This window comes from Lethenteron reissneri, unplaced genomic scaffold, assembly GCF_015708825.2.
Source record: "Lethenteron reissneri isolate LAM-NWPU_2019-01 unplaced genomic scaffold, ASM1570882v1 scaffold_1419, whole genome shotgun sequence".
In the NCBI taxonomy this organism is placed as follows: Eukaryota; Metazoa; Chordata; class Hyperoartia; order Petromyzontiformes; family Petromyzontidae; genus Lethenteron; species Lethenteron reissneri.
The window spans coordinates 143,364-171,293 of record NW_026891134.1 but is presented as its reverse complement, the minus strand read 5'-3'; the positions used below and the strand labels follow the sequence as shown (position 1 = coordinate 171,293).

Here is a 27,930-nt window from a genome sequence, read left to right as displayed (position 1 = left end):
CTTCTACGACTACTGCTGCTGCTGCTGCGACTGCTATAACTCTGGAAGTGACTCCAATGTACTTGGCGTTGCCCGTGTGGCTACTGCGAGACGGGGTGAGTCGCGGGTCGGCCGTTATATATATTACAACAAAAACTCACAACACCTTGGTTCTACTGATGTATTAGGACCCTTATAGGGGTTATTAGGACCTTTATAGGGGTTATTGTAACGTTTATCTGGGCTTTTAGGACCCTTATAGGGTTATTTGAACCCTTATAGGGTTACTAGCGGGAAGTACCCGGCGTTGCCCGGGTCTTAAAACTACTCTTAACAATCTAACAGCGGTGCATACTGACTGTGGTGGTACCTGCTATGATTACAGCAGTACATACTGACGGTGACCCCGGCGACCTCCGCGACCCCGGTGACCCCCGCGACCCCGGTGACCCCCACGACCCCGGTGACCCCGGTGCGGCCCCACTCGGCCTACGCGCTCTTCTTCCACGACACTCTGGCGGCCGTCAGGGGCCAGCACCCTGACGTCTCCTTCGGGGAGGCCTCGCGCATCGCCGCCAACACGTGGGGCAGCCTCGCCCACCAGCACAAGCAGGTGCTCCTCGTGGTGGTGGTGGTGGTGGGGGTGGTGGTGGTGGTGGTGGTGGGGGTGGTGGTGGGGGTGGTGGTGGTGGTGGATGTGGTGGTGGTGGGGGTGGTGGTGGTGGTGGTGGGGGTGGTGGGGGTGGTGGTGGTGGACGTGGGGGTGGTGGTGGTGGTGGGGGTGGTGGTGGGGGTGGTGGTGGTGGTGGATGTGGTGGTGGTGGTGGTGGGGGTGGTGGTGGTGGTGGATGTGGTGGTGGTGGGGGTGGTGGTGGTGGTGGTGGTGGTGGATGTGGTGGTGGTGGTGGTGGTGGGGGTGGTGGGGGTGGTGGTGGGGGTGGTGGTGGTGGTGGGGGTGGTGGGGGTGGTGGTGGGGGTGGTGGTGGTGGTGGGGGTGGTGGTGGTGGTGGTGGTGGGGGTGGTGGTGGGGGTGGTGGTGGTGGTGGTGGATGTGGTGGTGGTGGGGGTGGTGGTGGTGGTGGTGGGGGTGGTGGGGGTGGTGGGGGTGGTGGGGGTGGTGGTGGTGGACGTGGGGGTGGTGGGGGTGGTGGTGGTGGTGGTGGATGTGGTGGTGGTGGTGGTGGTGGACGTGGTGATGGTGGTGGTTGTCGACGTGGTGGTGGTGGACGTGGTGGTGGTGGTGGTGGATGTGGAAATGGTGGAGGTGGTGACGATGATGATCCTCCGAGTGGTGTCGGTGTATTTGGTTTCACAAGCAGACGAACTTACACAGAGACAGTAACCCTGAGACCCGATCTCTATACTAGACGCTGAGACCCTGAGACCCTGAGACCCGATCTCTATACTAGACGCTGAGACCCTGAGACCCGGTCTCTACTCTAGACCCTGAGACCCTTAGACCCTGAGACCCTGAGACCCGGTCTCTACTCTAGACGCCGAGACCCTGAGACCCTGAGACCCTGAGACCCGGTCTCCACTCTAGACGCCGAGACCCTGAGACCCTGAGACCCGGTCTCTACTCTAGACCCTGAGACCCTGAGACCCTGAGACCCTGAGACCCGGTCTCCACTCTAGACGCCGAGACCCTGAGACCCTGAGACCCGGTCTCTACTCTAGACCCTGAGACCCTGAGACCCTGAGACCCTGAGACCCGGTCTCCACTCTAGACGCCGAGACCCTGAGACCCTGAGACCCTGAGACCCGGTCTCCACTCTAGACGCCGAGACCCTGAGACCCTGAGACCCGGTCTCTACTCTAGACCCTGAGACCCGGTCTCTACTCTAGACACAGAGACCCTGAGACCCGGTCTCTACTCTAGACCCTGAGACCCTGAGACCCAGTCTCGACTGACCTGGTTCGCTTTCCGTTTTGTTTTGCGTCTCGCAGGTTTACAAGAAGAAGGCTGACGATGCCAAGAAGGAATATCTGAAGGCGTCGGTGGCCTACAAGGCCAAGTTAGCCGCCAAGGTGAGGAGTCGGAAGCACGAGCAGCAGCAGAAGCGTCGTCGGTTCGTTCGTACGGAGTCTCACCCCCAGGGTCTAGAGTAGAGACCGGGTCTCAGGGTCTCAGGGTCTAGAGTAGAGACCGGGTCTCAGGGTCTAGAGTAGAGACCGGGTCTCAGGGTCTAGAGTAGAGACCGGGTCTCAGGGTCTCAGCGTCTAGAGTAGAGACCGGGTCTCAGGGTCTAGAGTAGAGACCGGGTCTCAGGGTCTAGAGTAGAGACCGGGTCTCAGGGTCTAGAGTAGAGACCGGGTCTCAGGGTCTAGAGTAGAGACCGGGTCTCAGGGTCTCAGCGTCTAGAGTAGAGACCGGGTCTCAGGGTCTAGAGTAGAGACCGGGTCTCAGGGTCTAGAGTAGAGACCGGGTCTCAGGGTCTAGAGTAGAGACCGGGTCTCAGGGTCTCAGCGTCTAGAGTAGAGACCGGGTCTCAGGGTCTAGAGTAGAGACCGGGTCTCAGGGTCTAGAGTAGAGACCGGGTCTCAGGGTCTAGAGTAGAGACCGGGTCTCAGGGTCTAGAGTAGAGACCGGGTCTCAGGGTCTAGAGTAGAGACCGGGTCTCAGGGTCTAGAGTAGAGACCGGGTCTCAGGGTCTCAGCGTCTAGAGTGGAGACCGGGTCTCAGGGTCTCAGTGTCTAGAGTAGAGACCGGGTCTCAGGGTCTCAGAGTCTCAGTGTCTAGAGTAGAGACCGGGTCTCAGGGTCTCAGGGTTTCAGGGTCTCAGGGTCTAGAGTGGAGACCAGGTCTCAGGGTCTAGAATGGGGACCGCGTCTCAGGGTCTCAGAGTCTCAGGGTCTCAGGGTCTCAGGGTCTCAGGGTCTAGAGTAGAGACCGGGTCTCAGGGTCTCAGGGTCTAGAGTGGGGACCGGGTCTCAGGGTCTCAGGGTCTCAGGGTCTCAGGGTCTCAGGGTCTAGAGTAGAGACCGGGTCTCAGGGTCTCAGGGTCTCAGGGTCTAGAGTGGGGACCGGGTCTCAGGGTCTCAGGGTCTAGAGTGGGGACCGGGTCTCAGGGTCAGAGTCTAGAGTAGAGACCGGGTCTCAGGGTCTCAGAGTCTCAGGGTCTAGAGTAGAGACCGGGTCTCAGGGTCTCAGAGTCTCAGGGTCTCAGGGTCTCAGGGTCTAGAGTAGAGACCGGGTCTCAGGGTCTCAGCGTCTAGAGTAGAGACCGGGTCTCAGGGTCTCAGGGTCTCAGAGTCTCAGGGTCTCAGGGTCTCAGGGTCTAGAGTGGAGACCGGGTCTCAGGGTCTCAGAGTCTCAGTGTCTAGAGTGGAGACCAGGTCTCAGGGTCTCAGGGTCTCAGGGTCTAGAATGGGGACCGCGTCTCAGGGTCTCAGAGTCTCAGGGTCTCAGGGTCTCAGGGTCTCAGGGTCTAGAGTAGAGACCGGGTCTCAGGGTCTCAGAGTCTCAGTGTCTAGAGTAGAGACCGGGTCTCAGGGTCTCAGGGTTTCAGGGTCTCAGGGTCTAGAGTGGAGACCAGGTCTCAGGGTCTCAGGGTCTAGAATGGGGACCGCGTCTCAGGGTCTCAGAGTCTCAGGGTCTCAGGGTCTCAGGGTCTCAGGGTCTAGAGTAGAGACCGGGTCTCAGGGTCTCAGGGTCTAGAGTGGGGACCGGGTCTCAGGGTCTCAGGGTCTAGAGTGGGGACCGGGTTTCAGGGTCTCAGGGTCTCAGGGTCTCAGGGTCTAGAGTAGAGACCGGGTCTCAGGGTCTCAGGGTCTCAGGGTCTAGAGTGGGGACCGGGTCTCAGGGTCTCAGGGTCTAGAGTGGGGACCGGGTCTGAGGGTCTCAGGGTCTCAGGGTCTAGAGTAGAGACCGGGTCTCAGGGTCAGAGTCTAGAGTAGAGACCGGGTCTCAGGGTCTCAGAGTCTCAGGGTCTAGAGTAGAGACCGGGTCTCAGGGTCTCAGAGTCTCAGGGTCTCAGGGTCTAGAGTAGAGACCGGGTCTCAGGGTCTCAGCGTCTAGAGTAGAGACCGGGTCTCAGAGTCTCAGGGTCTCAGGGTCTCAGGGTCTAGAGTAGAGACCGGGTCTCAGGGTCTCAGCGTCTAGAGTAGAGACCGGGTCTCAGGGTCTCAGGGTCTCAGAGTCTCAGGGTCTCAGGGTCTCAGGGTCTAGAGTGGAGACCGGGTCTCAGGGTCTCAGAGTCTCAGTGTCTAGAGTGGAGACCAGGTCTCAGGGTCTCAGGGTCTCAGGGTCTAGAATGGGGACCGCGTCTCAGGGTCTCAGAGTCTCAGGGTCTCAGGGTCTCAGGGTCTCAGGGTCTAGAGTAGAGACCGGGTCTCAGGGTCTCAGGGTCTCAGGGTCTAGAGTGGGGACCGGGTCTCAGGGTCTCAGGGTCTCAGGGTCTAGAGTGGGGACCGGGTCTCAGGGTCTCAGGGTCTCAGGGTCTCAGGGTCTAGAGTGGGGACCGGGTCTCAGGGTCTCAGGGTCTCAGGGTCTAGAGTGGAGACCGGGTCTCAGGGTCTCAGGGTCTCAGGGTCTAGAGTGGGGACCGGGTCTCAGGGTCTCAGGGTCTAGAGTGGGGACCGGGTCTCAGGGTCTCAGGGTCTCAGGGTCTCAGGGTCTTAGGGTCTAGAGTGGGGACCGGGTCTCAGGGTCTCAGGGTCTCAAGGTCTAGAGTGGGGACCGAGTCTCAGGGTCTCAGGGTCTCAGGGTCTCAGAGTCTCAGGGTCTAGAGTGGGGACCGGGTCTCAGGGTCTCAGGGTCTCAGGGTCTAGAGTGGAGACCGGGTCTCAGGGTCTCAGGGTCTCAGGGTCTAGAGTGGGGACCGGGTCTCAGGGTCTCAGGGTCTCAGGGTCTAGAGTGGGGACCGGGTCTCAGGGTCTCAGGGTCTAGAGTGGGGACCGGGTCTCAGGGTCTCAGGGTCTCAGGGTCTCAGGGTCTAAAGTGGGGACCGGGTCTCAGGGTCTCAGGGTCTCAAGGTCTAGAGTGGGGACCGAGTCTCAGGGTCTCAGGGTCTCAGGGTCTCAGAGTCTCAGGGTCTAGAGTGGGGACCGGGTCTCAGGGTCTCAGGGTCTAGAGTGGAGACCGGGTCTCAGGGTCTCAGGGTCTCAGGGTCTAGAGTGGGGACCGGGTCTCAGGGTCTCAGGGTCTAGAGTGGAGACCGGGTCTCAGGGTCTCAGGGTCTCAGGGTCTCAGCGTCTCATGGTCTCAGGGTCTCAGGGTCTAGAGTAGAGACCGGGTCTCAGGGGCTCAGGGTCTCAAGGTCTCAGAGTCTCAGGGTCTCAGAGTGGAGACTGGGGTGTGACGTCATCCCGGCCGCTCCCCCAGGACCGTGCTGCTACTGCTGCCACGGTGACGCCACCGCCACCACCACCGGCCGCACGCTTGCCGCACTCAGGAACGCCGCGGCTTGTCCCGTTCTACGGAACGCCGGGCGGGACGGGGGTTCTCCTCCTGTCTACCGCCACCACCATCACCACCTCCTCCACCTCCTCCTCCTCCTGCTCCTCCACCACCTCCTCCTCCTCCTGCTCCTCCACCTCCTCCACCTCCTCCACCTCCTCCACCTCCTGCTCCTCCACCACCTCCTCCTCCTCCACCTCCTCTGACGTCATCTTGACACGATTCCTGTCGGCAAAAACAACAACCACCACCACCACATCCTCCTCTCACGTCTTCGCCACCACAAGCACCACCTCAGCCGTCGGCAGCCGCCAGGTACCACAACCACCAACCACAAGCACTAATCACAACCACCAACCACAACCACCAACCACAACCACCAACCACAACCACCAACCACAACCACTAATCACAACCACCAACCACAACCACCAACCACAACCACCAACCACAACCACCAACCACAACCACCAACCACAACCACTAATCACAACCACCAACCACAACCACCAACCACAACCACCAACCACAACCACCAACCACAACCACCAACCACTAGCACTAATCACAACCACCAACCACAACCACCAACCACAACCACCAACCACAACCACCAACCACAACCACTAATCACAACCACCAACCACAAGCACTAATCACAACCACCAACCACAACCACCAACCACAACCACCAACCACCAACCACAAGCACTAATCACAACCACCAACCACAACCACCAACCACAACCACCAACCACAACCACCAACCACAACCACCAACCACAACCACCAACCACTAGCACTAATCACAACCACCAACCACAACCACCAACCACAACCACCAACCACAACCACCAACCACAACCACCAACCACAACCACCACCACTAGCACTAATCACAACCACCAACCACAACCACCAACCACAACCACCAACCACAACCACCAACCACAACCACCAACCACAACCACCAACCACTAGCACTAATCACAACCACCAACCACAACCACCAACCACAACCACCAACCACAACCACCAACCACTAGCACTAATCACAACCACCAACCACAACCACCAACCACAACCACCAACCACAACCACCAACCACAACCACCAACCACAACCACCAACCACTAGCACTAATCACAACCACCAACCACAACCACTAATCACAACCACCAACCACAACCACTAATCACAACCACCAACCACTAGCACTAATCACAACCACCAACCACAAGCACTAATCACAACCACCAACCACAACCACCAACCACAACCACTAATCACAACCACCAACCACAAGCACTAATCACAACCACCAACCACAACCACCAACCACAACCACCAACCACCAACCACAAGCACTAATCACAACCACCAACCACAACCACCAACCACAACCACCAACCACAACCACCAACCACAACCACCAACCACAACCACCAACCACAACCACCAACCACAACCACCAACCACAACCACCAACCACTAGCACTAATCACAACCACCAACCACAACCACCAACCACAACCACCAACCACAACCACCAACCACAACCACCAACCACTAGCACTAATCACAACCACCAACCACAACCACCAACCACAACCACCAACCACAACCACCAACCACAACCACCAACCACAACCACCAACCACTAGCACTAATCACAACCACCAACCACAACCACCAACCACAACCACCAACCACAACCACCAACCACTAGCACTAATCACAACCACCAACCACAACCACCAACCACAACCACCAACCACAACCACCAACCACAACCACCAACCACAACCACCAACCACTAGCACTAATCACAACCACCAACCACAACCACTAATCACAACCACCAACCACAACCACTAATCACAACCACCAACCACTAGCACTAATCACAACCACCAACCACAAGCACTAATCACAACCACCAACCACAACCACCAACCACAACCACTAATCACAACCACCAACCACTAGCACTAATCACAACCACCAACCACAACCACCACCGCCCTTGGCTTGTCAAGCAATCGCTCACAAACTCACTCACTCAATTTGTCAGTCTGTGGGTCTCTACTGTGTGAGTAGTCTGTGGGTCTCTACTGTGTGAGTAGTCTGTGGGTCTCTACTGTGTGAGTAGTCTGTGGGTCTCTACTGTGTGAGTAGCCTGTGGGTCTCTACTGTGTGAGTAGTCTGTTGGGTCTCTACTGTGTGAGTAGTCTGTGGGTCTCATACTGTGTGAGTAGTCCTGTGGTCTTACTGGGTGAGTAGCTGTGGGTCTCTACTGTGTGAGTAGTCGTGGGTCCTACTGTGTGAGTAGTCATGTGGGTCTCTACTGTGTGAGTAGCTGGGGGTCTCTACTGTGTGAGTAGTCTGTGGGTCTCTACTGTGTGAGTAGGTATGTGGGGTCTCTACTGTGTGAGTAGCTGTGGGTCTCTACTGTGTGAGTAGTCTGTGGGTCTCTACTGTGTGAGAGTCTGTGGGTCTCTACTGTGTGAGTAGTATGTGGGTCTCTACTGTGTGAGTAGTTCTGTGGGTCCTACTGTGTGAGTAGTCTGTGGGTCTCTACTGTGTGAGTATCTGTGAGGTCTCTACTGTGTGAGTAGTCTGTGGGTCTCTACTGTGTGAGTAGTCGTGGGTCTCTACTGTGTGAGTAGTCTGTGGGTCTCTACTGTGGGAGTAGTCTGTGGGTCTCTACTGTGTGAGTAGTCTGTGGGTCCTCTACTGTGTGAGTAGTCTGTGGGTCTCTACTGTGTGAGTAGTCTGTGGGTCTCTACTGTGGTGAGTAGTCTGTGGGTCTCTACTGTGTGAGTAGGTCTGTGGGTCTCTACTGGTGTGAGTAGTCTGTGGGTCTCTACTGTTGTGAGTAGTCTGTGGGTCTCTACTGTGTGAGTAGTCCTGGTGGGTTCTACTGTGTGAGTAAAGGTCTGGGGGTCTCTACTGGTGAGTCGTGTGGTCTCTACTGTGGTGTAAGTAGTCTGTGGGTCTCTACTGGTGAGTAGTCTTTTGGGTCTCTACTGTGTGAGTAGTCTGTGGGTCTCTACGTGTGGAGTAGTCTGTATGGGTCTCTACTGTGTGAGTATGTCTATGGGTCTCTACTGTGTGAGTAGTCTGTGGGTCTCTACTGTGTGATGTAGTCTGTGGGTCCTCTACTGTGTGAGTAGGTCTGATGGGTCTCTACTGTGTGGAGGAGTATCTGTGGGTCTCTACTGTGTGAGTAGTATGGGTTCTCTACTGTGTGATAGTCTGTGGGTCCTCGCCTGTGTGTAGTAGTCTGTGGGTCTCTACTGTGTGAGTAGCTCCTGTGGGTCTCTACTGTGTGAGTAGTCTGTGGGTCTCTACTGTGTGTAGTCTGTGGGTCTCTACTGTGTGAGTCTGTGGGTCTCTACTGTGTGAGTAGTCTGTGGGTCTCTACTGTGTGTGTAGTCTGTGGGTCTCTACTGTGTGAGTAGTCTTGGGTCTCTACTGTGTGAGTAGTCTGTGGGTCTCTACTGTGTGAGTAGTCTGTGGTCTCTACTGTGTGAGTAGTCTGTGGGTCTCTACTGTGTGAGTAGTCTGTGGGTCTCTACTGTGTGAGTAGTCTGTGGGTCTCTACTGTGTGAGTAGTCTGTGGGTCTCTACTGTGTGAGTAGTCTGTGGGTCTCTACTGTGTGAGTAGTATGTGGGTCTCTACTGTGTGAGTAGTCTGTGGGTCTCTACTGTGTGAGTAGTCTGTGGGTCTCTACTGTGTGAGTAGTCTGTGGGTCTCTACTGTGTGAGTAGTCTGTGGGTCTCTGTGTGTAGTCTGTGGGCTCTACTGTGTGAGTAGTCTGTGGGTCTCTACTGTGTGAGTAGTCTGTGGGTCTCTACTGTGTGAGTAGTCTGTGGGGTCTCTACTGTGTGGAGTAGTCTGTGGGTCTCTACTGTGTGAGTAGTCTGTGGGTCTCTACTGTGTGAGTAGTCTGTGGGTCTCTACTGTGTGAGTAGTCTGTGGTCTCTACTGTGTGAGTAGTCTGTGGGTCTCTGTGTGAGTAGTCTGTGGGTCTCTGAGTGAGTGAGTAGTCTGTGGGTCTCTGAGTGAGTGAGTAGTCTGTGGGTCTCTGAGTGAGTGAGTAGTCTGTGGGTCTCTGAGTGAGTGAGTAGTCTGTGGGTCTCTGAGTGAGTGAGTAGTCTGTGGGTCTCTACTGTGTGGTAGTTGTGGGTCTCTACTGTGTGAGTAGTATGTGGGTCTCTACTGTGTGAGTAGTCTGTGGGTCTCTACTGTGTGAGTAGTATGTGGGCTTACTGTGTGGTAGTCTGTGGTCTCTACTTGTGTGAGTAGTCTGTGGGTCTCTACTGTGTGTAGTAGTCTGTGGGTCTTACTGTGTGAGTAGTCTGTGGGTCTCTACTGTGTGAGTAGTCTGTGGGTCTCTACTGTGTGAGTAGTCTGTGGGTCTCTACTGTGTGAGTAGTCTGTGGGTCTCTACTGTGTGAGTAGTCTGTGGGTCTCTACTGTGTGAGTAGTATGTGGGTCTCTACTGTGTGAGTAGTCTGTGGGTCTCTACTGTGTGAGTAGTCTGTGGGTCTCTACTGTGTGAGTAGTCTGTGGGTCTCTACTGTGTGAGTAGTCTGTGGGTCTCTACTGTGTGAGTAGTCTGTGGGTCTCTACTGTGTGAGTAGTCTGTGGGTCTCTACTGTGTGAGTAGTCTGTGGGTCTCTGTGTGTGAGTAGTCTGTGGGTCTCTGTGTGTGAGTAGTCTGTGGGTCTCTACTGTGGGAGTAGTCTGTGGTTCTCTACTGTGTGAGTAGTCTGTGGGTCTCTACTGTGTGAGTAGTCTGTGGGTCTCTGTGTGAGTAGTCTGTGGGTCTCTGTGTGAGTAGTCTGTGGGTCTCTGTGTGAGTAGTCTGAGTCTCTGAGTAGTCTATGGGTCTCTGTGTGAGTAGTCTATGGGTCTCTGTGTGAGTAGTCTATGGGTCTCTGTGTGAGTAGTCTGTGGGTCTCTGTGTGAGTAGTCTATTGGTCTCTGTGTGAGTAGTCTATGGGTCTCTGTGTGAGTAGTCTATGGGTCTCTGTGTGAGTAGTCTATGGGTCTCTGTGTGAGTAGTCTATGGGTCTCTGTGTGAGTAGTCTGTGGGTCTCTGTGTGAGTAGTCTATGGGTCTCTGTGTGAGTAGTCTATGGGTCTCTGTGTGAGTAGTCTATGGGTCTCTGTGTGAGTAGTCTATGGGTCTCTGTGTGAGTAGTCTGTGGGTCTCTGTGTGAGTAGTCTGTGGGTCTCTGTGTGAGTAGTCTGTGGGTCTCTGTGTGAGTAGTCTATGGGTCTCTGTGTGAGTAGTCTATGGGTCTCTGTGTGAGTAGTCTATGGGTCTCTGTGTGAGTAGTCTATGGGTCTCTGTGTGAGTAGTCTATGGGTCTCTGTGTGAGTAGTCTATGGGTCTCTGTGTGAGTAGTCTATGGGTCTCTGTGTGAGTAGTCTATGGGTCTCTGTGTGAGTAGTCTATGGTCTCTGTGGATTAGTCTGGGGTCTCTGTGTGAGTAGTCTATGGGTCTCTGTGTGAGTAGTCTATGGGTCTCTGTGTGAGTAGTCTATGGGTCTCTGTGTGAGTAGTCTGTGGGTCTCTGTTGTGAGTAGTCTGTGGGTCTCTGTGTGAGTAGTCTGTGGGTCTCTGTGTGAGTAGTCTGTGGGTCTCTGTGTGAGTAGTCTGTGGGTCCTCTGTGTGAGTAGTCTGTGGGTCTCTGTGTGAGTAGTCTATGGGTCTCTGTGTGAGTAGTCTATGAGTCTCTATGAGTAGTCTATGGGTTTCTGTGTGAGTAGTCTATGGGTCTCTGTGTGAGTAGTCTATGGGTCTCTGTGTGAGTAGTCTGTGGGTCTCTGTGTGAGTAGTCTATGGGTCTCTGTGTGAGTAGTCTATGGGTCTCTGTGTGAGTAGTCTATGGGTCTCTGTGTGAGTAGTCTGTGGGTCTCTGTATGAGTAGTCTATGGGTCTCTGTGTGATGAGTCTGTGTGTCTCTGTGTGGTGAGTCTGTGGGTCTCTGTGTGGTGAGTCTGTGGGTCTCTGTGTGGTGAGTCTGTGGGTCTCTGTGTGGTGAGTCTATGGGTCTCTGTGTGAGTAGTCTGTGGGTCTCTGTGTGAGTAGTCTATGGGTCTCTGTGTGAGTAGTCTGTGGGTCTCTGTGTGAGTAGTCTATGGGTCTCTACTGTGTGAGTAGTCTGTGGGTCTCTGTGCGAGTAGTCTATGAGTCTCTGTGTGAGTAGTCTGTGGGTCTCTGTGTGAGTAGTCTATGGGTCTCTGTGTGAGTAGTCTGTGGGTCTTTGTGTGAGTAGTCTATGGGTCTCTGTGTGAGTAGTCTGTGGGTCTCTGTGTGAGTAGTCTATGGGTCTCTGTGTGAGTAGTCTATGGGTCTCTGTGTGAGTAGTCTATGGGTCTCTGTGTGAGTAGTCTGTGGGTCTCTGTATGAGTAGCCTATGGGTCTCTGTGTGATGAGTCTGTGTGTCTCTGTGTGGTGAGTGTGTGGGTCTCTGTGTTGTGAGTCTGTGGGTCTCTGTGTGGTGAGCCTGTGGGTCTCTGTGTGGTGAGTCTATGGGTCTCTGTGTGAGTAGTCTGTGGGTCTCTGTGTGAGTAGTCTGTGGGTCTCTGTGTGAGTAGTCTGTGGGTCTCTGTGTGAGTAGTATGTGGGTCTCTACTGTGTGAGTAGTCTGTGGGTCTCTGTGTGAGTAGTCTATGGGTCTGTGTGAGTAGTCTGTGCGTCTCTGTGTGAGTAGTCTGTGGGTCTCTGTGTGAGTAGTCTGTGGGTCTCTGTGTGAGTAGTCTATGGGTCTCTGTGTGAGTAGTCTGTGGGTCTCTGTGTGAGTAGTCTGTGCGTCTCTGTGTGAGTAGTCTGTGGGTCTCTGTGTGAGTAGTCTATGGGTCTCTGTGTGAGTAGTCTGTGGGTCTCTGTGTGAGTAGTCTGTGCGTCTCTGTGTGAGTAGTCTGTGGGTCTCTGTGTGAGTAGTCTATGGGTCTGTGTGAGTAGTCTGTGTGTCTCTGTGTGAGTAGTCTGTGGGTCTCTGTGTGAGTAGTCTATGGGTCTCTGTGTGAGTAGTCTATGGGTCTCTGTGTGAGTAGTCTGTGGGTATCTGTATGAGTAGCCTATGGGTCTCTGTGTGATGAGTCTGTGTGTCTCTGTGTTGTGAGTCTGTGGGTCTCTGTGTGGTGAGCCTGTGGGTCTCTGTGTGGTGAGTCTATGGGTCTCTGTGTGAGTAGTCTATGGGTCTCTGTGTGAGTAGTCTGTGGGTCTCTGTGTGAGTAGTCTGTGCGTCTCTGTGTGAGTAGTCTGTGGGTCTCTGTGTGAGTAGTATGTGGGTCTCTACTGTGTGAGTAGTCTGTGGGTCTCTGTGTGAGTAGTCTGTGGGTCTCTGTGTGAGTAGTCTATGGGTCTGTGTGAGTAGTCTGTGCGTCTCTGTGTGAGTAGTCTGTGGGTCTCTGTGTGAGTAGTCTGTGGGTCTCTGTGTGAGTAGTCTATGGGTCTCTGTGTGAGTAGTCTGTGGGTCTCTGTGTGAGTAGTCTGTGCGTCTCTGTGTGAGTAGTCTGTGGGTCTCTGTGTGAGTAGTCTATGGGTCTCTGTGTGAGTAGTCTGTGGGTCTCTGTGTGAGTAGTCTGTGCGTCTCTGTGTGAGTAGTCTGTGGGTCTCTGTGTGAGTAGTCTATGGGTCTGTGTGAGTAGTCTGTGTGTCTCTGTGTGAGTAGTCTGTGGGTCTCTGTGTGAGTAGTCTATGGGTCTCTGTGTGAGTAGTCTATGGGTCTCTGTGTGAGTAGTCTGTGGGTATCTGTATGAGTAGCCTATGGGTCTCTGTGTGATGAGTCTGTGTGTCTCTGTGTTGTGAGTCTGTGGGTCTCTGTGTGGTGAGCCTGTGGGTCTCTGTGTGGTGAGTCTATGGGTCTCTATGTGAGTAGTCTGTGGGTCTCTGTGTGAGTAGTCTGTGGGTCTCTGTGTGAGTAGTCTGTGCGTCTCTGTGTGAGTAGTCTATGGGTCTCTGTGTGAGTAGTCTGTGGGTCTCTGTGTGAGTAGTCTGTGGGTCTCTGTGTGAGTAGTCTGTGGGTCTCTGTGTGAGTAGTCTGTGGGTCTCTGTGTGAGTAGTCTGTGGGTCTCTGTGTGAGTAGTCTGTGGGTCTCTGTGTGAGTAGTCTGTGGGTCTCTGTGTGAGTAGTCTATGGGTCTCTGTGTGAGTAGTCTATGAGTCTCTATGAGTAGTCTATGGGTTTCTGTGTGAGTAGTCTATGGGTCTCTGTGTGAGTAGTCTATGGGTCTCTGTGTGAGTAGTCTGTGGGTCTCTGTGTGAGTAGTCTATGGGTCTCTGTGTGAGTAGTCTATGGGTCTCTGTGTGAGTAGTCTATGGGTCTCTGTGTGAGTAGTCTGTGGGTCTCTGTATGAGTAGTCTATGGGTCTCTGTGTGATGAGTCTGTGTGTCTCTGTGTGGTGAGTCTGTGGGTCTCTGTGTGGTGAGTCTGTGGGTCTCTGTGTGGTGAGTCTGTGGGTCTCTGTGTGGTGAGTCTATGGGTCTCTGTGTGAGTAGTCTGTGGGTCTCTGTGTGAGTAGTCTATGGGTCTCTGTGTGAGTAGTCTGTGGGTCTCTGTGTGAGTAGTCTATGGGTCTCTACTGTGTGAGTAGTCTGTGGGTCTCTGTGTGAGTAGTCTATGAGTCTCTGTGTGAGTAGTCTGTGGGTCTCTGTGTGAGTAGTCTATGGGTCTCTGTGTGAGTAGTCTGTGGGTCTTTGTGTGAGTAGTCTATGGGTCTCTGTGTGAGTAGTCTGTGGGTCTCTGTGTGAGTAGTCTATGGGTCTCTGTGTGAGTAGTCTATGGGTCTCTGTGTGAGTAGTCTATGGGTCTCTGTGTGAGTAGTCTGTGGGTCTCTGTATGAGTAGCCTATGGGTCTCTGTGTGATGAGTCTGTGTGTCTCTGTGTGGTGAGTCTGTGGGTCTCTGTGTTGTGAGTCTGTGGGTCTCTGTGTGGTGAGCCTGTGGGTCTCTGTGTGGTGAGTCTATGGGTCTCTGTGTGAGTAGTCTGTGGGTCTCTGTGTGAGTAGTCTGTGGGTCTCTGTGTGAGTAGTCTGTGGGTCTCTGTGTGAGTAGTATGTGGGTCTCTACTGTGTGAGTAGTCTGTGGGTCTCTGTGTGAGTAGTCTGTGGGTCTCTGTGTGAGTAGTCTATGGGTCTGTGTGAGTAGTCTGTGCGTCTCTGTGTGAGTAGTCTGTGGGTCTCTGTGTGAGTAGTCTGTGGGTCTCTGTGTGAGTAGTCTATGGGTCTCTGTGTGAGTAGTCTGTGGGTCTCTGTGTGAGTAGTCTGTGCGTCTCTGTGTGAGTAGTCTGTGGGTCTCTGTGTGAGTAGTCTATGGGTCTCTGTGTGAGTAGTCTGTGGGTCTCTGTGTGAGTAGTCTGTGCGTCTCTGTGTGAGTAGTCTGTGGGTCTCTGTGTGAGTAGTCTATGGGTCTGTGTGAGTAGTCTGTGTGTCTCTGTGTGAGTAGTCTGTGGGTCTCTGTGTGAGTAGTCTATGGGTCTCTGTGTGAGTAGTCTATGGGTCTCTGTGTGAGTAGTCTGTGGGTATCTGTATGAGTAGCCTATGGGTCTCTGTGTGATGAGTCTGTGTGTCTCTGTGTTGTGAGTCTGTGGGTCTCTGTGTGGTGAGCCTGTGGGTCTCTGTGTGGTGAGTCTATGGGTCTCTGTGTGAGTAGTCTATGGGTCTCTGTGTGAGTAGTCTGTGGGTCTCTGTGTGAGTAGTCTGTGCGTCTCTGTGTGAGTAGTCTGTGGGTCTCTGTGTGAGTAGTATGTGGGTCTCTACTGTGTGAGTAGTCTGTGGGTCTCTGTGTGAGTAGTCTGTGGGTCTCTGTGTGAGTAGTCTATGGGTCTGTGTGAGTAGTCTGTGCGTCTCTGTGTGAGTAGTCTGTGGGTCTCTGTGTGAGTAGTCTGTGGGTCTCTGTGTGAGTAGTCTATGGGTCTCTGTGTGAGTAGTCTGTGGGTCTCTGTGTGAGTAGTCTGTGCGTCTCTGTGTGAGTAGTCTGTGGGTCTCTGTGTGAGTAGTCTATGGGTCTCTGTGTGAGTAGTCTGTGGGTCTCTGTGTGAGTAGTCTGTGCGTCTCTGTGTGAGTAGTCTGTGGGTCTCTGTGTGAGTAGTCTATGGGTCTGTGTGAGTAGTCTGTGTGTCTCTGTGTGAGTAGTCTGTGGGTCTCTGTGTGAGTAGTCTATGGGTCTCTGTGTGAGTAGTCTATGGGTCTCTGTGTGAGTAGTCTGTGGGTATCTGTATGAGTAGCCTATGGGTCTCTGTGTGATGAGTCTGTGTGTCTCTGTGTTGTGAGTCTGTGGGTCTCTGTGTGGTGAGCCTGTGGGTCTCTGTGTGGTGAGTCTATGGGTCTCTATGTGAGTAGTCTGTGGGTCTCTGTGTGAGTAGTCTGTGGGTCTCTGTGTGAGTAGTCTGTGCGTCTCTGTGTGAGTAGTCTATGGGTCTCTGTGTGAGTAGTCTGTGGGTCTCTGTGTGAGTAGTCTGTGGGTCTCTGTGTGAGTAGTCTGTGGGTCTCTGTGTGAGTAGTCTGTGGGTCTCTGTGTGAGTAGTCTGTGGGTCTCTGTGTGAGTAGTCTGTGGGTCTCTGTGTGAGTAGTCTGTGGGTCTCTGTGTGAGTAGTCTATGGGTCTCTGTGTGAGTAGTCTGTGGGTCTCTGTGTGAGTAGTCTATGGGTCTCTGTGTGAGTAGTCTATGGGTCTCTGTGTGAGTAGTCTATGGGTCTCTGTGTGAGTAGTCTGTGGGTCTCTGTATGAGTAGCCTATGGGTCTCTGTGTGATGAGTCTGTGTGTCTCTGTGTGGTGAGTCTGTGGGTCTCTGTGTTGTGAGTCTGTGGGTCTCTGTGTGGTGAGCCTGTGGGTCTCTGTGTGGTGAGTCTATGGGTCTCTGTGTGAGTAGTCTGTGGGTCTCTGTGTGAGTAGTCTGTGGGTCTCTGTGTGAGTAGTCTGTGGGTCTCTGTGTGAGTAGTATGTGGGTCTCTACTGTGTGAGTAGTCTGTGGGTCTCTGTGTGAGTAGTCTGTGGGTCTCTGTGTGAGTAGTCTATGGGTCTGTGTGAGTAGTCTGTGCGTCTCTGTGTGAGTAGTCTGTGGGTCTCTGTGTGAGTAGTCTGTGGGTCTCTGTGTGAGTAGTCTATGGGTCTCTGTGTGAGTAGTCTGTGGGTCTCTGTGTGAGTAGTCTGTGCGTCTCTGTGTGAGTAGTCTGTGGGTCTCTGTGTGAGTAGTCTATGGGTCTCTGTGTGAGTAGTCTGTGGGTCTCTGTGTGAGTAGTCTGTGCGTCTCTGTGTGAGTAGTCTGTGGGTCTCTGTGTGAGTAGTCTATGGGTCTGTGTGAGTAGTCTGTGTGTCTCTGTGTGAGTAGTCTGTGGGTCTCTGTGTGAGTAGTCTATGGGTCTCTGTGTGAGTAGTCTATGGGTCTCTGTGTGAGTAGTCTGTGGGTATCTGTATGAGTAGCCTATGGGTCTCTGTGTGATGAGTCTGTGTGTCTCTGTGTTGTGAGTCTGTGGGTCTCTGTGTGGTGAGCCTGTGGGTCTCTGTGTGGTGAGTCTATGGGTCTCTGTGTGAGTAGTCTATGGGTCTCTGTGTGAGTAGTCTGTGGGTCTCTGTGTGAGTAGTCTGTGCGTCTCTGTGTGAGTAGTCTGTGGGTCTCTGTGTGAGTAGTCTGTGGGTCTCTGTGTGAGTAGTCTGTGGGTCTCTGTGTGAGTAGTCTGTGGGTCTCTGTGTGAGTAGTCTGTGGGTCTCTGTGTGAGTAGTCTGTGGGTCTCTGTGTGAGTAGTCTGTGGGTCTCTGTGTGAGTAGTCTGTGGGTCTCTGTGTGAGTAGTCTGTGGGTCTCTATGTTGTTCCTCCAGTCTTGTAGGAGAGGAAGAAGAGGAGTAAGACCCGGTGCGGATCCCGCGGATCGGACTGCAGGAGCCGGGCTGACTCTGGCTCTGTGCTCCCGATCCGGATGCCGGAACTTGCCTGTGGAGAACAGCGACTGGGATCTGGAGTATTGCAGCAGTGAGTGTGTGGTACAGCACTGCAGGTGTGTGTACGTGTGTGTCTGTGTGTCTGTGTGTGTGTGTCTGTGTGTCTGTGTGTGTGTGTGTCTGTGTGTGTGTCTGTGTGTGTGTGTCCGTGTGTGTGTGTGTTTGTGTGTGTGTCTGTGTGTGTGTGTCTGTGTGTGTCTGTGTGTGTGTGTGTGTGTCTGTGTGTGTGTGTCTGTGTGTGTGTCTGTGTGTGTGTGTGTCTGTGTGTGTGTGTCTGTGTGTGTGTCTGTGTGTGTGTCTGTGTGTGTGTGTCTGTGTGTGTGTGTCTGTGTGTGTGTGTCTGTGTGTGTGTGTCTGTGTGTGTGTCTGTGTGTGTCTGTGTGTGTCTGTGTGTGTGTCTGTGTGTGTCTGTTTGTGTGTGTCTGTGTGTGTGTGTCTGTGTGTGTGTGTCTGTGTGTGTGTGTCTGTGTGTCTGTGTGTGTGTGTGTATTGACCTGGTCAAGGCCTATGATACCATCAATAGGCCTGGACTCTGGGTTGTTCTTCGTGCTTTCGGAGTCCCTGACCCTCTGCTCACGATCATTAAGGACCTTCATGATGGTGAGCGGGCCCGGGTAAAACTACGTGGCCGGGAGTCGGAGCCTTTCCCTGTATACCTTGGGGTGCGACAGGGATGTCCTCTGGCTCCCACATTATTTAACATCTATTTTGACCGCGTAGTTCGTGAAGCCTTCAATAGCTGTGTAGTGGGTTCGAATTAGGTGCACACACACGCAGCTTGGAGGCAACACTATTTATTAAACGGTAAGTAATATAACACTGTACATGAGGTGGTGACCACCTTCCTCAACTCACTAACACTCTGGAACGCGACACAGACTGGACCAGGCAGGCAACGGCCTGCCTGGTCCAGGACGACGACTCGGGACTTGACGACCGATGATGTCTTCACTTTGGAGTACAGTACAACAGCCTCGCTCTGCGTTCACACCACGCTTATATCTGCTTTGGCGTGGCCGGCTCCGTCCAGGCCACGCCTCCCTTCCCCCACCTCTGGGAAGGTCCGGATCCCTCCACCACGTGACCCCCCAGGCACCCCCTTGGGGCCCCCAGCCCTCGTACGTGCCGACACAGTAGTGACCGTTCTATGTCACTACAGTTGTACCGGGGGAATTTTCATTTGGTACAGATATAATGGGAGGCTGATCAACGCCCGGGTGCGATCAAGGGATGGCTCCCTATTGGTCAACCACGTTATGTATGCCGATGATTTGGTAATAGCTGCTCATTCAGAAGAGGAGTTGGAGACGCTGCTGCTGAGACTGGAGCGTGCCACTAAGAGGTGGGGCCTTACCATCAGCCCCACCAAAACTAAGCACCTGCCTGGGTAGTTTGTACCATCGGGCAGTCCACCCCCACAACTCCCAGTCGGTGATGGGGAAGTTGTGGAGAGAGTGGAGAGTTTCCCATACCTGGGCAGAGGTCTCACTCCGAATCAGTCGAGCGGCAATATCTTTTCATCGGTTGCGTAACGCTGTGTGGAAGCTACCTGGTCTGTCGCTCCGCACGAAGCTTCAGGTCTTCTCGGCCACGTTCATTCCCTCCCTTCTCTACGCTTGCGAAACGTGGACCCCCCTAGTGGAGCATCTTCACCGGTTGGAAACATTTAGGCTGGCCTGCCTACGATCCATCCTGGGTTTAACCAGGCTGGATTGTGTGAGGAGCTCACAAATCCTTGAAAGATCTGGGAAAAGTCCCATCGGTGAGCTCCTCCGGCAGGCAAGGCTGCATTGGCTGGGTCATGTAGCCCGCATGCCCAGCTACCGCATGCTTAAACAGCTTTTGTTCGGTCGGATCGAGGGGGCTAAACGGGCGCGGCACGGGCTAGAGAAGAGATGGAGTGATGTGGTACAGGAGGACGTGGAGGTGAGTGGACTTGCCGATGACTGGTACCAGCCGTGTCAAGAACGGGCTCAGTGGAGGAGGCTCGTGAAGGACGTTACTGGGCAGTTGGAGGCAGTCGCCCTCCAACAACAACGGAGGGCGGAGGAGCGACGCTCACAACAACGAGCGGAGCGCCGGGTGCGTCTGCCCTGTGACCTCCTGCCAGCGGGCGTTCGACACTTCACGTGGCCTCAAGGTGCACATGGCCTGGCACAAGCGTCGTGGTGACGTCACCGCCACTTAGTCGCGAATGGCGGTTGTTGTTGTTGTTGTTGTGTGTCTGTGTGTGTGTCTGTGTGTGTGTCTGTGTGTGTGTCTGTGTGTGTATCTGTGTGTGTGTGTCTGTGTGTGTGTCTGTGTGTGTGTCTGTGTGTGTGTGTGTGTCTCTGTGTGTGTGTCTGTGTGTCCGGCAAAACAACCTCCTACCTCCTCGCGGTGCCGGACGGGCAACACTGTCGTGGACATTGCTGTGGGGGGAGGGCCAATGCCCATTGGCCTCTCCCCTCATGGCGTCTGTGACCACCACAGTGGCTAAACGGGGGCTCTGGACGGGTGTGAGGGGCTGGTAACCCCTCCACCTTCAATTCATTACCACTAAACCACGAATTAAACATAAACCTGTAACAAATAAGCTTGTGCCGGAGGCCCCGGGGGGTCAGGCTTTTATGACGTCTCCTGGCCAAACCCCATTTGGCGGAGCCAGGAGATTGAATTTTCACCCTCGGGGCTCCTCCAGAAACAACAAAAAACCATTGCGGATGGCCACGTGGAATGTTCGAACGCTCACTGCGGAGGAGAGGCTGCCACTCCTCTGTCGGGAGCTGGACCGGTACCGCCTGGATCTCTGTGGCATTCAGGAGGTCCGGTGGACCGGTTCTGGCTCCTGCCACCATGAGGGGTGGACAGTCCTCTACTCGGGGCAGGAGACTGCCAAACAACAGGGTGTGGCTCTTCTTCTGAACAAAAGAATGAAGGGGGCGTGGGAGCGTGGCGGTGAGGTGTGGGAAGCTGTAAGCCCCAGGATACTTTGGGCTCGCCTTCCCATCAACCAGAGGCGAGGAGTGGTGGTCGTGGTTACTTATGCCCCCACCGAAGACGAACATCCGTGGAGGGATGCAAGCAAAGCCGATGAGTCAGACGCTTTCTATGACCTCCTGTCACAGGTGCTGGCTAAAGTGGCCACTCGGGACAGAGTCATCTTGTTGGGTGACTTCAATGCCCGAGTTGGTCATGATGCTGACACCTGGTCTGGAGTGATTGGAAGGCATGGGCCAGATCAGCTCAATAATAACGGTAGGAGGCTGCTAGATTTTTGTGCAGCCCATGGGCTTGTAATTACCAACACGCTCTTCCGGCATCGGCGCATCCACACAACATCATGGATACATGCCGGGTCCAAGCAAGAACATCTGCTGGACTACATAGTGACGGACCAGCGGATGCGAACCCATGTCCTTGACACCAGGACCTACCGTGGAGCTGATCTGTCCTCTGACCATCGACTAGTCATCTGTAAGATGCGCCTGCCTTTCTTCCACTCCGGTGGTGGGTGTACACCCAGGATCCCATTCCAACCAAAAGTGGCCTGGTCTCAGTTAGCTGATGAAAGTTGCAAGCGAGAATTTCATCATCGCTTGCAGCTGGGGTTGGCATCGTCCCCCACTCCACCTGATGTCGAGGGTAAATGGGCGAGGTTTAGGACTGTGACTCATGCAGCTGCAATGGCTGCTTTGGGTACGCGGTCCAGACCTCCCCAGAAACCCTGGCTGACAGAGGAGGTGTTCAGGTTAATTGAGAAAAAGCGACAGGCCCACTCTCATCGCCTACAGCATCCCACGTCAGAGAATGAGGAGGTTTACCGCAGCCTTCGCTCGGAAGTTCGGAGAGCCGTAAGGCGTTGTAAGGATGGGTGGTGGTCGCGGGTTGCTGAGGAGATGGAGTCTGCCTCAGTGGCCCGTGATCACAAATCACTATTTAACTCCATCAAAAAAGTAACCTGCAGCGCCACACCTATTACCATCATTAGAGGAAAAAACGGTGATCCAATCTCCGACCCCCAGGAACAGGTTTGCAGATTTGCTGAGCATTTCTGTGAGGTCCTGGGGGAGGGAAATTCTCTCAGCCAGGAAAACATCATGGCACAAAGTGGGGATAACCCTGCTGAGGCTGCGGTGCCTCAAATATTGGAAGAGGTCACCCCCTGTGAGTGGATGGCTGAGGTTCCAGCTGTTGAGGAAGTACTGAGGGCGATCCGGAGTCTGAGACCAGGGAAGGCACCGGGCAGAGATGATCTCCCAAGCGAAATGCTGAGGGAGGGTGGCGTTTGTGCACAGACTGCCCTATATGACATCATAACAACAGTCTGGACCACTGGACGGGTTCCGCAGGACTGGAAGGATGCCCTGGTGGTCCCCCTCTTTAAGAAGGGGGACCGCACAGACTGTAACAACTACAGGGGCATCTCACTCCTCAGTGTGCCGGGTAAGGTCCTGGCAAGGATTATTCAACATCGCCTTGCTAGGCACGCTGAGGAGGGGCTTGCGGAGCCCCAATGCGGTTTCAGGAAAGGGCGGTCCTGCACAGATGCCATATTTTCTGTCCGTCTGCTACAGCAGAGGTGTAGGGAATTCCAAAAAGACCTACATCTCTGCTTTATTGACCTGGTCAAGGCCTATGATACCATCAGTAGGACTGGACTCTGGGTTGTTCTTCGTGCTTTCGGAGTCCCTGACCCTCTGCTCACGATCATTAAGGACCTTCATGATGGTGAGCGGGCCCGGGTAAAACTACGTGGCCGGGAGTCGGAGCCTTTCCCTGTACACCTTGGGGTGCGACAGGGATGTCCTCTGGCTCCCACATTATTTAACATCTATTTTGACCGCGTAGTTCGTGAAGCCTTCAATAGCTGTACCGGGGGAATTTCCGTTTGGTACAGATATAATGGGAGGCTGATCGACGCCCGGGTGCGATCAAGGGATGGCTCCCTATTGGTCAACCACGTTATGTATGCCGATGATTTGGTAATAGCTGCTCATTCAGAAGAGGAGTTGGAGGCGCTGCTGCTGAGACTGGAGCGTGCCACTAAGAGGTGGGGCCTTACCATCAGCCCCACCAAAACCAAGCACCTGCCTGGGTATTTTGTACCATCGGACACTCCACCCCCACAACTCCCAATTGGTGATGGGGCAGTTGTGGAGAGAGTGGAGAGTTTCCCATACCTGGGCAGTGTGCTTATGACCGGCTCCAGTCTATCAGCAGAGGTCTCACTCCGAATCAGTCGAGCGGCAATATCTTTTCATCGGTTGCGTAACGCTGTGTGGAAGCTACCTGGTCTGTCGCTCCGCACGAAGCTTCAGGTCTTCTCGGCCACGGTCATTCCCTCCCTTCTCTACGCTTGCGAGACGTGGACCCCCCTGGTGGAGCATCTTCGCCGGTTGGAAACATTTAGGCTGGCCTGCCTACGATCCATCCTGGGTTTAACCAGGCTGGATTGTGTGAGGAGCTCACAAATCCTTGAAAGATCTGGGCAAAGTCCCATCAGTGAGCTCCTCCGGCAGGCAAGGCTGCGTTGGCTGGGTCATGTAGCCCGCATGCCCAGCCACCGCATGCCTAAACAGCTTTTGTTCGGCCGGATCGAGGGGGCTAGACGGGCGCGGCACGGGCTGGAGAAGAGATGGAGTGATGTGGTACAGGAGGACGTGGAGCTGAGTGGACTTGCCGATGACTGGTACCAGCCGTGTCAAGAACGGGCTCAGTGGAGGAGGCTCGTGAAGGACGTTACTGGGCAGTTGGAGGCAGTCGCCCTCCAACAACAACGGAGGGCGGAGGAGCGACGCTCACAACAACGAGCGGAGCGCCGGGTGCGTCTGCCCTGTGACCTCCTGCCAGCGGGCGTTCGACACTTCACGTGGCCTCAAGGTGCACATGGCCTGGCACAAGCGTCGTGGTGACGTCACCGCCACTTAGTCGCGAATGGCGGTTGTTGTTGTTGTTGTTGTGTGTCTGTGTGTGTGTCTGTGTGTGTGTCTGTGTGTGTGTCTGTGTGTGTATCTGTGTGTGTGTGTCTGTGTGTGTGTCTGTGTGTGTGTCTGTGTGTGTGTGTGTCTCTGTGTGTGTGTCTGTGTGTCCGGCAAAACAACCTCCTACCTCCTCGCGGTGCCGGACGGGCAACACTGTCGTGGACATTGCTGTGGGGGGAGGGCCAATGCCCATTGGCCTCTCCCCTCATGGCGTCTGTGACCACCACAGTGGCTAAACGGGGGCTCTGGACGGGTGTGAGGGGCTGGTAACCCCTCCACCTTCAATTCATTACCACTAAACCACGAATTAAACATAAACCTGTAACAAATAAGCTTGTGCCGGAGGCCCCGGGGGGTCAGGCTTTTATGACGTCTCCTGGCCAAACCCCATTTGGCGGAGCCAGGAGATTGAATTTTCACCCTCGGGGCTCCTCCAGAAACAACAAAAAACCATTGCGGATGGCCACGTGGAATGTTCGAACGCTCACTGCGGAGGAGAGGCTGCCACTCCTCTGTCGGGAGCTGGACCGGTACCGCCTGGATCTCTGTGGCATTCAGGAGGTCCGGTGGACCGGTTCTGGCTCCTGCCACCATGAGGGGTGGACAGTCCTCTACTCGGGGCAGGAGACTGCCAAACAACAGGGTGTGGCTCTTCTTCTGAACAAAAGAATGAAGGGGGCGTGGGAGCGTGGCGGTGAGGTGTGGGAAGCTGTAAGCCCCAGGATACTTTGGGCTCGCCTTCCCATCAACCAGAGGCGAGGAGTGGTGGTCGTGGTTACTTATGCCCCCACCGAAGACGAACATCCGTGGAGGGATGCAAGCAAAGCCGATGAGTCAGACGCTTTCTATGACCTCCTGTCACAGGTGCTGGCTAAAGTGGCCACTCGGGACAGAGTCATCTTGTTGGGTGACTTCAATGCCCGAGTTGGTCATGATGCTGACACCTGGTCTGGAGTGATTGGAAGGCATGGGCCAGATCAGCTCAATAATAACGGTAGGAGGCTGCTAGATTTTTGTGCAGCCCATGGGCTTGTAATTACCAACACGCTCTTCCGGCATCGGCGCATCCACACAACATCATGGATACATGCCGGGTCCAAGCAAGAACATCTGCTGGACTACATAGTGACGGACCAGCGGATGCGAACCCATGTCCTTGACACCAGGACCTACCGTGGAGCTGATCTGTCCTCTGACCATCGACTAGTCATCTGTAAGATGCGCCTGCCTTTCTTCCACTCCGGTGGTGGGTGTACACCCAGGATCCCATTCCAACCAAAAGTGGCCTGGTCTCAGTTAGCTGATGAAAGTTGCAAGCGAGAATTTCATCATCGCTTGCAGCTGGGGTTGGCATCGTCCCCCACTCCACCTGATGTCGAGGGTAAATGGGCGAGGTTTAGGACTGTGACTCATGCAGCTGCAATGGCTGCTTTGGGTACGCGGTCCAGACCTCCCCAGAAACCCTGGCTGACAGAGGAGGTGTTCAGGTTAATTGAGAAAAAGCGACAGGCCCACTCTCATCGCCTACAGCATCCCACGTCAGAGAATGAGGAGGTTTACCGCAGCCTTCGCTCGGAAGTTCGGAGAGCCGTAAGGCGTTGTAAGGATGGGTGGTTGTTGCGGGTTGCTGAGGAGATGGAGTCTGCCTCAGTGGCCCGTGATCACAAATCACTATTTAACTCCATCAAAAAAGTAACCTGCAGCGCCACACCTATTACCATCATTAGAGGAAAAAACGGTGATCCAATCTCCGACCCCCAGGAACAGGTTTGCAGATTTGCTGAGCATTTCTGTGAGGTCCTGGGGGAGGGAAATTCTCTCAGCCAGGAAAACATCATGGCACAAAGTGGGGATAACCCTGCTGAGGCTGCGGTGCCTCAAATATTGGAAGAGGTCACCCCCTGTGAGTGGATGGCTGAGGTTCCAGCTGTTGAGGAAGTACTGAGGGCGATCCGGAGTCTGAGACCAGGGAAGGCACCGGGCAGAGATGATCTCCCAAGCGAAATGCTGAGGGAGGGTGGCGTTTGTGCACAGACTGCCCTATATGACATCATAACAACAGTCTGGACCACTGGACGGGTTCCGCAGGACTGGAAGGATGCCCTGGTGGTCCCCCTCTTTAAGAAGGGGGACCGCACAGACTGTAACAACTACAGGGGCATCTCACTCCTCAGTGTGCCGGGTAAGGTCCTGGCAAGGATTATTCAACATCGCCTTGCTAGGCACGCTGAGGAGGGGCTTGCGGAGCCCCAATGCGGTTTCAGGAAAGGGCGGTCCTGCACAGATGCCATATTTTCTGTCCGTCTGCTACAGCAGAGGTGTAGGGAATTCCAAAAAGACCTACATCTCTGCTTTATTGACCTGGTCAAGGCCTATGATACCATCAGTAGGACTGGACTCTGGGTTGTTCTTCGTGCTTTCGGAGTCCCTGACCCTCTGCTCACGATCATTAAGGACCTTCATGATGGTGAGCGGGCCCGGGTAAAACTACGTGGCCGGGAGTCGGAGCCTTTCCCTGTACACCTTGGGGTGCGACAGGGATGTCCTCTGGCTCCCACATTATTTAACATCTATTTTGACCGCGTAGTTCGTGAAGCCTTCAATAGCTGTACCGGGGGAATTTCCGTTTGGTACAGATATAATGGGAGGCTGATCGACGCCCGGGTGCGATCAAGGGATGGCTCCCTATTGGTCAACCACGTTATGTATGCCGATGATTTGGTAATAGCTGCTCATTCAGAAGAGGAGTTGGAGGCGCTGCTGCTGAGACTGGAGCGTGCCACTAAGAGGTGGGGCCTTACCATCAGCCCCACCAAAACCAAGCACCTGCCTGGGTATTTTGTACCATCGGACACTCCACCCCCACAACTCCCAATTGGTGATGGGGCAGTTGTGGAGAGAGTGGAGAGTTTCCCATACCTGGGCAGTGTGCTTATGACCGGCTCCAGTCTATCAGCAGAGGTCTCACTCCGAATCAGTCGAGCGGCAATATCTTTTCATCGGTTGCGTAACGCTGTGTGGAAGCTACCTGGTCTGTCGCTCCGCACGAAGCTTCAGGTCTTCTCGGCCACGGTCATTCCCTCCCTTCTCTACGCTTGCGAGACGTGGACCCCCCTGGTGGAGCATCTTCGCCGGTTGGAAACATTTAGGCTGGCCTGCCTACGATCCATCCTGGGTTTAACCAGGCTGGATTGTGTGAGGAGCTCACAAATCCTTGAAAGATCTGGGCAAAGTCCCATCAGTGAGCTCCTCCGGCAGGCAAGGCTGCGTTGGCTGGGTCATGTAGCCCGCATGCCCAGCCACCGCATGCCTAAACAGCTTTTGTTCGGCCGGATCGAGGGGGCTAGACGGGCGCGGCACGGGCTGGAGAAGAGATGGAGTGATGTGGTACAGGAGGACGTGGAGCTGAGTGGACTTGCCGATGACTGGTACCAGCGGTGTCAAGATCGGCCTCAGTGGAGGAGGCTCGTGAAGGACGCTACTGGGCAGTTGGAGGCAGTCGCCCTCCAACAACAACGGAGGGCGGAGGAGCGACGCTCACAACAACGAGCGGAGCGCCGGGTGGCTAAAGCACAGCAAGTTGGCACAGTAGGGGGCACAGGTGGTGCATCAGCCAGTCATCTCGGTCATCTCGGTCAGTCGACCAGTGGCACCTGGGTCTGCCCCGTGACCTCCTGCCAGCGGGCTTTCGACACTTCACGTGGCCTCAAGGTGCACTTGGCCTGGCACAAGCATCGTGGTGACGTCACCGCCACTTAGTGGCGAATGGCGGTTGTTGTTGTTGTTGTCTGTGTGTGTGTCTGTGTGTGTATCTGTGTGTGTGTGTGTTTGTGTCGCCATGGCGATGTGCTCTGTCCGCAGGACGGTGTTCCTCTCGTGGCTGTCGGACCGACTCCAACGTGGCGCACCGTGATCCCATCGACTCTTCACACAGAGACCCATAGACCACTCATAGAGACCCATCGACTCCTCACACAGAGACCCATAGACCACTCATAGAGACCCATCGACTCCTCACACAGAGACCCATAGACCACTCATAGAGACCCATCGACTCCTCACACAGAGACCCATAGACCACTCATAGAGACCCATCGACTCCTCACACAGAGACCCATAGACCACTCATAGAGACCCATCGACTCCTCACACAGAGACCCATAGACCACTCATAGAGACCCATCGACTCCTCACACAGAGACCCATAGACCACTCATAGAGATCCATTGATTCCTCACACAGAGACCCATAGACCACTCATAGAGACCCATCGACTCCTCACACAGAGACCCATAGACCACTCATAGAGACCCATCGACTCCTCACACAGAGACCCATAGACCACTCATAGAGACCCATAGACTCCTCACACAGAGACCCATAGACCACTCATAGAGACCCATTGATTCCTCACACAGAGACCCATAGACCACTCATACAGACCCATCGACTCCTCACACAGAGACCCATAGACCACTCATAGAGACCCATAGACTCCTCACACAGAGACCCATAGACCACTCATAGAGACCCATAGACCACTCATAGAGACCCATAGACTACTCATAGAGACCCATAGACTACTCATAGAGACCCATAGACCACTCATAGAGACCCATAGACCACTCATAGA

General features: G+C 54.4%; 1 protein-coding gene across 1 annotated transcript; it reads left to right on the top strand.

The window, feature by feature from the left end:
- The first annotated feature begins 12 nt into the window (after positions 1-12).
- Positions 13-27,328, top strand: LOC133362268 (TOX high mobility group box family member 4-like). Its single transcript, XM_061581191.1, has 6 exons — positions 13-95; positions 365-592; positions 1,927-2,007; positions 5,303-5,692; positions 17,215-17,390; positions 27,159-27,328. Exons 1-6 carry the CDS (start codon positions 57-59, stop codon positions 27,208-27,210), a joined length of 966 nt encoding a protein of 321 aa, XP_061437175.1. The 5' UTR covers positions 13-56; the 3' UTR covers positions 27,211-27,328.
- Positions 27,329-27,930: the final 602 nt, after the last annotated feature.

Bases quoted from the DNA above. Each gene is read 5' to 3' on its own strand.
- LOC133362268 (XM_061581191.1), top strand. From the start codon at position 57: ATGTACTTGGCGTTGCCCGTGTGGCTACTGCGAGACGGG. The intron at 96-364 runs GTGAGTCGCGGG...CTATGATTACAG, and splicing joins TGTGGCTACTGCGAGACGGG to CAGTACATACTGACGGTGAC. The intron at 17,391-27,158 runs GTGTGTGTACGT...CTCTGTCCGCAG, and splicing joins TGTGTGGTACAGCACTGCAG to GACGGTGTTCCTCTCGTGGC.